At 39.0% G+C, this 10,478-nt stretch overlaps 1 protein-coding gene across 2 annotated transcripts; it reads right to left on the reverse strand.

The window, feature by feature from the left end:
* Positions 1-4,817: 4,817 nt before the first annotated feature.
* On the reverse strand, positions 4,818-10,218 carry nrros (negative regulator of reactive oxygen species). Of its 2 annotated transcripts, XM_075452768.1 has the most exons (4): positions 9,871-10,218; positions 9,464-9,534; positions 8,088-8,201; positions 4,818-6,910 (listed from the first exon to the last, which is right to left on the reverse strand). In XM_075452768.1, exons 3-4 carry the CDS (start codon positions 8,187-8,189, stop codon positions 4,955-4,957), a joined length of 2,058 nt encoding a protein of 685 aa, XP_075308883.1. In that variant the 5' UTR covers positions 8,190-8,201; positions 9,464-9,534; positions 9,871-10,218; the 3' UTR covers positions 4,818-4,954. The 2 variants fall into 2 exon arrangements, with proteins under 2 accessions (XP_075308883.1, XP_075308882.1); XM_075452767.1 differs by lacking the exon at positions 9,464-9,534.
* Between the last annotated feature and the right edge of the window lie 260 nt (positions 10,219-10,478).

Below are 10,478 nucleotides of genomic sequence, written 5' to 3' on the forward strand. Positions count from 1 at the left end.
AATCTCAAACTGACTGATTTAGATTATTATTTAAAACACAAAAGTTTTGGCGAACTTAGAAATGAATACTCTTAATATTGTTTTTCACCACCAATCCTCAGTAAAGCGCCTCCATGTCAGATGGAACGTAGATCTTAAGAAATAATGATGCACTTTAGGTTCACATATAAGCCATTGCTGTTATGGTCACGAGGCTTAAACTCGCTTATGCTTAATGATTTGGAACGAGTAGTAAAAGAAAATCAAAAAACACATACAAACAGTAACATACGTATGACTCAAAGAGCTCCCAAGCATTAAAATAACCGACGGATATTTTGATTTCTAAGAATCCAGAAGAAAGAGAATCCAACGTTTCTATCAAGTGTTGTATTTGTTCTTCATTTGGAGACATAATGGGTTAGCCGGGGGCTTTGTGTAGGGTACATAAATCTGTATGTTGGTATATGTGTATATATATTGCTAATGCCTTACATTATTTGATGTTTTCCACATATATTTATAGTGTTTATTTTTCACTCGCAGTTTTATCTCTCATCCAGGTCAAACTAGTGTAGAGGGCCTTATCTGTGCCTGTCATAAGAGCAGGAAGGGTTAAGAGGAAGTGAGTTTTGCAAACTGCCTGTTGACTAAGAAGCAGCCCGTTCATCTCATTTCACCGGACAATATTCTTATTTACCAATATGCGACCACTGGCAAAACTTAAGGTTGAATGTAAGCAGTTGATGGCTCTTGAACTGACTTTAATGCCACTTGGTGTTTACGAGTCTAATGAGGAAAGAAAAAAAAAGGGGCAAAAAGCCCAAGAGCTCATTTGTGTTAGAGTTGGGCTCTTTGAGAAAAACGGACACCAAACAAAAGCCTCATCACAGAGCTGACAGGCAAAACTTTTACTGGTACAAGTCACGCAGGAGCAGTGATCAGAACTTTTCAGCAGAGCAATTCTCCTTCCCCAAACTTGGTTCTTTTTCTAAATTCTATTTTTTTTCCCACTCTAAAAGCAACCCCACCTAGTTATATAAAGGAAGCCTTAACCAGTTCTCACTGATGATGAGATGAGTGATAGCATGCCTGAGAAAAAGCACTTCCTCTTTCTTAAGTCCTCCTCTGTCAGATGTTGACAACTGCCAAAAACACATCTGCCATTTCGGCAGGGCATCTTAAAGACTCTAGAGCGAGCCTTTGAAGTAGCTGCAATAGAAAATGCAGGTAGAAAAAAAACACAGAAATACGAGCTACTTGTTATCAGCTTCACGTCGGGGTTGAATCTGCGTGAGGACAACTTATAGAAGTGAAAACAAGTCGTTTTTTCAGGTTTCAGCAGTTAAATCAGGCTGATCAGACAATAATCTGTAACAGATTATATGCAGAGAGCTACCCTACACAGAGCTACCCTTAGCAAAAAGTAGTTTATTCAAGTTTACTACGAGTATACTTATTTCATACTAAAAGTGAGGCAGTATACTTGAAGTTTACTTTTTATATACTATATTTCTTATACTTAAGAACAGTAAAATGAAGTATACTTGGCTTATACTGAAAAGTATAAAGAAAAGTCTAAGAGTACATTAATATTAAGACTTACACTTATACTTTAATACTAAAGCTTACACTTGTACTTTAGTATACTTTTTAGTACTAATATTTAGTTTGTCTTGATCCAAGTACAGAATAAGGTCAAGTCGTTGACTCGTCAAAGGAGGACTTGATTTCATAGAGGCTCTTTGTTTTTTAAATGCATATCTAGAATGATTTAAGCAGGTAAATACGCAGTATATCTTTTAAAATGTTATATAAATATATCAAACTTGTTCTCAACATTCTGTCCTGTGATTTTGATTTAAGAATTAAGAATTTCTTATATCTTATATACTTCAAGAAGAATATTTCAAGTACGTAAATATGGGAGTGGATAGGGTAGTGGTAAGATTGCCACCTTTCATGTGGCATTAAAGGTACTACCTCCTTAGGAAAGACCCCCTTACCCTACCCGCCTACCAGTGTAAGTCGCTTTAGATAAAAGCGTCTGCCAAACATAAACATAAATAATGTGCTACAAGTAATATGCTAAGCTAACTTACAAGTATACTTAAGTTATAACAACTAGTAAAATAGCAAAAAAAACTGTATTTTTTCAGTTTTAGTAACTCTAAGGTCATAAAGGATACTTAAAGTACACTTCAACAAACTAAAATGTAGACTGGAAGTAGGCCTATATACCTACACTAATAGTATGTAGATGATTGTACTTGTTGTATACTTGAAAGTGTACTTTTATAAACTTAAAATTACCTTATAATGTCTACTGAAAGTATACTCTTATAAACTTAAAAATGTTCCAATTTAGTCAGAAGTATTAAATTAGTATACTTTCTAGTACACTACAAGTACATGGTCCGTAGTATACTTGCTATACTTGTTATACTCAAGCATACTTAATAAAATGAACTTCAGCTGTACTACTTTTTGCTAAGGGTATTTATGTGTCAATTGTCGAAACCCGTGGGTAATAGGTATTAACTGACATGATCAGCGAGTCAACTTTATTATTCAACTAATACCAACATGGCCCAAACTTTACGTCCGTTTCAGAATAAATGCTGACATTCTTCCTGGTGGGACTTTGAGGGAAAAGAATTTGAGCAAATTTCAGCATTCTAATCAGCTGCAGCAGGACTTGTAGTAAATGTGGCCTACTGTGTAGCAAAGGCTGCAGAGTAGGGTACTTGATGGCAAAATAAGCTGTCTTCATGCACTTGGGACACAGGCTTTGAATAGAAGCCGAATTCACTAGTCAACAATAGTATGCACAGTCTGTCTTTAAAAATCTAATTTAGGCTGCAGTCTAAATGTCTTCAACTTTTTTACACCCTCTCCTTCCCCTTTAAGATTTTTATCTTGCGTAATGTGTTTAATAAAAGGTCAACTGACAGGGGCTGGCCCACCTGACCATCCCGTGGGTTGCTACGGGTACTTCCTGTCATGTTCGATGTTATCACATGAATGGTGGCGTAAATGATGGCGTCAGTGGAAGATATATATTTATATACATTTAGGCTATATATACATGTCTTATGTATGTACTGCAGGTAAGTCAGTCATCAAATCCAGTCTATTAAAACTTTAAACCAACTTGCGGTTGTCCAAAGCCTTTCTGGACTTTAACTCTGCTCTTATAAAATCCTGATTTTATAACTGCAGCTTTTTTCATACGACTTTACATTGTGCAAGTCACTGACTAATTCTGGTTTACTGTGTCCAGCTATGCTTTTGTTTCTTTCTAGATTGTAGTTTACGTGTTGCTCAACACCCTCCTGCTGTCAGGATGAATGTCATTTGACCACTTCACATCCAGTTTCACTTCTCCATGCTCATTTGCACTCATCGGTGGCCGCTGCTGTAGAAAGAATGAGCACACGCTCAAACACTATTTTTACTCATCCATGCTTTGCCTTTTCAGGTTTGTATTCTGTAACTTACCTCAAGTATGAACACCTTCAGCACAGCTGGGCTGTTTTACAAAGAATAATCAACAGCATCCATTTATACGCTGTTAACTTCCTGTACCACATGTGCTCAGAATATGCATTGTGAAGTCAACTCAGTGCATAGTTAACTCGCCTGCAAAATTGTTTAGGGCTGCAATTTTTTTGTGAAAGCTGAGTAATCAAATTGAATTCCTCTTGTCAACAATCTGACCGGCAGCAAAGAGCCTTCCTCAATTCGTTTTTTCAAGTTCCTTCTTATTGTTATCAGGCCAGTGTCGGCACCATATCGCTCCAAGTCCATTTCTAGCCTCCAGTAAGTTCCCCAGAAATCTCCAGTTTAAATTTAGCCGCAGCTAATTTCCTGATAGAAACTGAAAACCTCTGTTTTCGCCCTGATATTTTGTTGTATTTTGCTTCATGGTAGACTTCAGAACGCATCCAGTACAGCAGGATGAGTCCCCGTTGACACGTCCTGTTAATAAACTGGCATCCATTCTCTATCTTTAACCATCTGCTGCTCTGATTTGAAGGTATTCTATCATCTTACACTTTTTCGCTCTTTTTTCATCTTCTTTGTGCCCAAAATGTTTTGATTGTAACTAACTGCTAACTTGTATTGTCATGGATGTGTAAAAAAAAAAAAACTAAAATAATTATGATGTTTTGAGGCTTTGACAAAGCTTCATTCTGGTTTCTCTTTTTATGTTCCAACCACCATGACCCTGAGCATCACCACAGCGGTATTTTGGTTACTTTCTGGTTAGTCCCCGGCACTCTGTACGGCACTGATCTATCAGCCTACCCACTGCTGAGAAGCTGCACACATAACATGCAAAGCTTGGCAAATGATAAGCTGAGAATCACACATATATTCTGTGTAATTTTCATGATGGGCTTGTCTTTACATGCCATACATGTGAACATATTGCATTGATGCGAGTTGCACAGCAGATTAGGCTTACCAGAGTCAGTAAATGGGACGAAACCAAGTCATCACGAGACACACTGGAATCTCATGTTGGTGATGCATCTTTGTCTCTCTGATGGGAAGGAAACCGCAAACCCCTCCTCTTTAAGATACAGAACTGGGCAGTTGCTGCACATCTTAGCAAAACAGGAAATTTCATGTTTCCTCTGCTGCTTATAGCAACAGTTTGCATCACACTACTTCTGCATATCTTGACACACACACACACACACCAAGTCCCACATGAACACGGCCACATTTTTACATCACGGTAACTGAATTAGGGCTGGGTGTTCAACCACAATTCACGAAACAATGTGAAAAACGGAGCCCTGCTTTGTTTACATATATATTGAAGACAGTTATACAATGGCATCAACTGAATTTATTTCAAATGTACATTCAACCACACTTGTCAATAATATACTAAACAAAATACTCAAGATATTACTGGTTATTCAGCTCAGTCAGACTTCTGGCCTTAAGGGTTTATAAAGTATCAGTAAGATGTAGGTTTCAAATATCTCTTTTTGATCGAATTTTGCAGCAGTTTGGGCTTAAAGGTCAGGAGAACAATGATGGAGATGCCTATCAAAGAAACGCAAACGGGTACGAACAGCAGAATGTACCACAGCATTGATTCCCCAGCCTCCAAACACAAAAATGATCGGGAGTCTTCCACTCTGTGCGTCAGTTGGAAGAGATCCTCACATTTGATATTGGACTGTCCAACCATGTTGACCGTCTTTGTTGTTTCGAATGTCCTGAACCATTCTGTTTGGCAGCAGTTGAAGGGATTTCCTGTGAGGAAAACGGTTTGAAGCTTTGAGGCGAGTGCATAAGCCTGACCAGATGAGATAGTCAACAGTCTATTGTCTCTCAAGTCAAGCACTTTCAGGTCAGTATTTTGAAGTGAAGATGGGAGATAGGGAAGATGGTTCTTTGAAAGATTTAAAGACTTCAGCCTTTGGAAACTGGAGAAGTCAAGGTCTTTTATTTGCGTGTTCCCTAAACCTAGATGCTGCAACGTGCTGCTCAAACTTTGTAATGAGTTTTGGACAGCGAGCCCAGGGTTATCAGACAGTTCTAAGTGTGTTAGTGACAACCCTGTGAATGCAGAGGTTGGAATTCTGTCAAGGCTGCATCCTTTAAGGTAAATCTGTCTCAGGGAAATAATGTTTTTCCAATCCACACAACCTGGGAGAGTGTGTGTGCTCATTTCAGCTTCATCAGAATGGCAAATGTCAATGTTGTTAAAGCTGAGATCCACTGACCGGATGCTTTGCAATGAGGAAAATAGCCCGATGGGCAGCCGCTTCAGATCGTTAAGGCTCAGGTTAAAGTATGTCAAATTGCCGAGAGCAGCAAGTGTAGTATCATCTGCTAAAATGTGGTTCAGTCTGTTGTTGCTAATATCCAGCTCATACAAGGCTCCAGAAAACTGTTCTGATGTAAGATTGAAGGTTTCCAGGCAGTTTGTGCTCATTTGAAGTCTTGACAGGGAAGGCATTTTTTGGATGAATCCTTGAGGGAAATATGCCACCTGGTTCCCTCTTAGATCTAAAATCTCCAGAGCAGAAATATCACCATGAAGATTGTCATCCCACAACTGAGCAGTTATGTTATTATTGTACTTCTGCAGATTGTAGAACTCAACTGCTGAGGTTGAGTTGGGGAACGACACGTTGTTTGCCATGTGTTCATAGAATCTCAGAATGTTGTGGGACAAGTAAAGGTTCCGTAAATGACTCCGGCTGGGCAGGAAGGGGAAAAAGAAGAGTTTGTTATGTGACAAGTCGAGCGTCTCGAGCTGGAAAGTGTCGCTGAGTTCTTGTGTCGACATGAACCACTCTATGGAGTTGTGGCTGGCATTGAGGACGACCAGCTGGGTCATGTGAAACTCAGTTAGGCAAGGCAGATAGTTGAAGGCCAGGTTCAGCCGCTGGAGTTTTGAATTGCCGTCGAAGGCACCGTCGATTTCAAAGATTATGTTTCTTTGGAGATCCAGGTCTTTGAGTTGTTGGAGATCCCTGAACGAGGTCTCGTCCAGTCGTCTCAAGAGGTTTCCAGAAAGATTGAGATACTCCAGGGCTGTCAGATTTTGGAGAAGCAGGGAAACCATTTCATTATTGAGCTTATTCTCAGAAAGATCTAGAATTCTAATACAGGGAAGCTTTCTTAATGCAAGGCTTGTTTCTTGGTAGCCAATGTTAAGATTGTTGTTTGCAAGATTTAGGCTTTCTAACAAATTTGAGTCTTTGAAAGTGTTTGATTCTAATCTGTCCAAGCTATTACAAGCCAAACTCAGGGTGTTCAGTGAGGTATAAAGTTGAAGAGAGTTGTTCCGTAGTGTTTCAATATCATTGTGGTTAAGCTGAAGCTCCTCAATGTTGGCAGGCAGTCCTGCAGGCACAGATGAGAACTTGCGATCATTGCAGAGAGCCGTTCTTTGCATCTGTAAAGAAAATGAGAGCACATACATTTATGTTTGTGAATCCTGTGTCTATTGGTGGGAGAATAATGTTGTGGCTTTTAAGAACTACTTAAAAAATTGGATTTCTATTTGGAATGACGTGTAAATTTCAAGATCCTCACAGCATCGTCATATGATTGACTATTTTACCAGGTCCAGGGACATTAATCACGGGGGGTGAAATAAGTCCTTTGTGCATTAGGTCTGCTTTCTGTCAGAAGGGTTTCGGTGAAACTATGATATCAATTTACACTGCACAGCATCATATCAATTTGGTCTGTCAGGCTAAAATGTGTTAGCAAGCATTTAATGAACGGCTTTGAAATTTGCTTCATACGTCAGATGCAGTCGGAATGATGCTGGGGTCAGCATTAACTGCCACGTTAACACTGTGCTTGTGAGCTTTTTAGCCTGCTCATATTAGCATTTAGGTTATGCGATGCCAGAAAAAAAAGTGCAACTGAGAATTATTTTGTGTCATTCCTGTGGAGATTGAACAGTTTCCAAAATCTACCTTACAGCAGGTAATTCTCTGTTTTTATTCTCAGCCGAGTACCCATTAAAGCAAGAGCTTGACATGATGAATTTATCAGTAGCAAAAACTACTGTTACTTTCTGCAAAAGAGATACAGAGCCTCCACCCAAAGCCAGCTTCACAAATGAACCGATCACGGCTTATTATTATCTCTTCCTAAAATATGACATTATGACTATATAATGTGACAGGAGCTGAAAATATCTATTTTTAAATGTTTGCTAAATATCAACATATTCAATCTTTCCTGTGATGTTTAATCGTTTTATGATTTTAGTGTCTTCTTTTAGGTACTGCATAATTTATATTGTTATTTTGTTATAATATGGTACGTTCAGTTTAATGAACAATTCATTGTTATTATAATTGATTTTATTTGAACTGATTTACCACAATCAATCAGTTTACTAGTTTCATATTTCATCGTTTCATCCTTTATTTATCAAAACATTCTGGCATTTTTCTTCCCTTTTATCACCTATCGTGAGCAAGAACCTCGCCTAAAGTCTACGACCCTCCACGAAGGACAAGCTGGGAACCTTTACCTTTGTTCCCGACACTGTTTCCGTTAATGGTTTGGCTGGCTGTCATTAAGTAGAGCTGAGAGAAAGAAAGACATCTTACCAGCTGACATGGGACGTGTTGTGGATAACTTGAAACTGGTATCAGGACTCTCCACATGGGTAACAAGCAGAGCAGGATGCGAGTGAGCCCGTGGACTGGCATCTTATCATCTCACTGTTCAGAAAAATCACAGGACAGACGGATGACACTTTCTATGATGGCTCGCTGCCGACTATACTTTCACATTACTGATATATATATATATATATATATATATATATATATATATATATATATATATATATATATATATATATATATATATATATATATTAAAAAAAGCTGTTCTGTGCTGACTGATCAGTGCAGGCCTGTACTGACGATAGATGACTGAACTTACTTCGGAGTTCCTGCAATGACTAACTTAGCATTGGGAAATTATGCCTTGAAATTGATATGTACTGCATAACTGCGCATAAAAACTGCTCAAATCCATTTCTTCACGCTATGTGGACTGTGTGACAAGAAGAATTGGATAGCAGTTTGACAGCTCCTTCAGCAGCAGAGCTTTACATCCACGGTGCAAGAAGGAGAGGTTCCGCAGGTCCTTCATCCCGGCAGCTGTCAGACTTTACAACACATGCATACACTGATCATGTTGTTCAACATCGTGAGACAGAGATTTTTCTTCACCCGTATTATTTATATTTTATTCATTTCAACTTCCCAATGTGCAATATTATTTATACTAGGTTACTTTACTTTTTGGTCACTTTACTTTTTAGTACTTACTTTTTCTCTCTTTTTTAAAAATTTCTTGTTTCATGTCTGTTGTTGCTGCTGTGACAAGTAAATTTACCCGTTGTGGGATAAATAAAGTACAATCTAATCTAATCTAATCTAATCTTGACAGACGGAATTGAACTTTGATAGCCGGGCATCAGTTTCCAACTCATTTAAAAAAATATTCATGCTGTAAAATGAAGTACTTCACTGTCTAGCTTGCGTTTTGAGTTGAGCATTTTTTGTGATTTTTGTCCTGTTCACTACTTTATTGTAGCTCTGAATGGACAAGAGCAGCATGGCTTCACATACAGGCGTAACACGTCCAGTTCACAAAGGATTAGGTTTAAAATCTTCACATTGCTGGAGTACACTATGTGTGTAGGAGGTGGTTTCTTTCTCTCTTGTATATAAGTTTAGAATTTTTTTAATTCAAGTCCCATCTTAGGTTGCAGTGAAATATAACATATTTTCTCATGAGAAAATCAGCTTTTTCCATTTTCATTTCAACCCACCGGGAATGTGGAGATTTTGCGTTCCTTCTTACCCAACATGCGGTTGGAACCTTTGGACTGTATTTTTGAATGCAGACACGTTAACATAGAGGTTCATAGTAGTGATGAATATAACCTTTTAACGTTTGAACGTTTCACCTCTTTTTGCTGCTGTGCTGCTGAAACAGCTTCTCCCGGCCTGTCCTCACAGTTCACAGTGAGTAACTGGGCTTGTGGAAGATTGGAGAACACAGTTTGTCACAACTGCTAACAGCAGTGAAGAAACATTTATTTGCAGAAAACTAGTTCCTGACTGTTCCTAAACATCATACAGCTGATCTTTCTACACATAAACATATAAGTCGTGATAAAGTAAAGCGCTCACATTACAAATTTAAGACTTGTTTTCATGCGTTGGTACACTATATGTTTACATTGTGCTCCAAAGCATAACATTTATGTATCTTGCTCAAATGCATGCTTACATACATGATTACTTTTTCTTCTTTTCGCGGGGTATGAGTGCATGTTGCTGTCATAGATTAGTGCACAGTGCATTTACTTACACTGGCGGTTAGGTGTGGATTTCCCAAGCCACTGACGGTTGCTCCCCTGACCATATCGCTGGTTGACTTGCTGTTGCTGAGAGTGCTCTCATGAGTGTGAAGTTCATCTGCGCTGCTCCGCTCTGACTGAAGCACTGATGCCCCTTCTTTTTTTTTTACTCTTCACGGAAGCAGGCAGGCAACGGAAGCTGAGTCACATGGACAAGCTGCAATCACACTGAGGTTCTCAAGCCCGGGGCCACAGGAAGGCGAGTGCAGGCTCAACAGCTCTCAGCGGGGACTGTGCACGCTTTCCTTTCTCTCTCTTCACAACATCACAGCAGTTGTGTTGTTCTACAGACAACTTTATGCTCCTAGCACAAGTGCCACCACAAAAACCCAGTGAGAACACACCCTTCACACTCTCCGCTCGTTTTGATCAGTCAAGCAACTCGAGAGGAAACCACTCAACACACACGCCCTTCCTGCCTCATTTTCGGCCTGTCACAGCAAAAGATATATACACGTGCATCCTTACTCAATATTCTGTTGAAATAATATAATCAGGGTCACATTGCTTTTGGGCCAGAGAGTGTAACACAAGAAATCAAGAGGATGATTAAGTGAAT

This window comes from Odontesthes bonariensis, chromosome 20 (genome assembly GCF_027942865.1).
Source record: "Odontesthes bonariensis isolate fOdoBon6 chromosome 20, fOdoBon6.hap1, whole genome shotgun sequence".
Taxonomy (NCBI): domain Eukaryota; kingdom Metazoa; phylum Chordata; class Actinopteri; order Atheriniformes; family Atherinopsidae; genus Odontesthes; species Odontesthes bonariensis.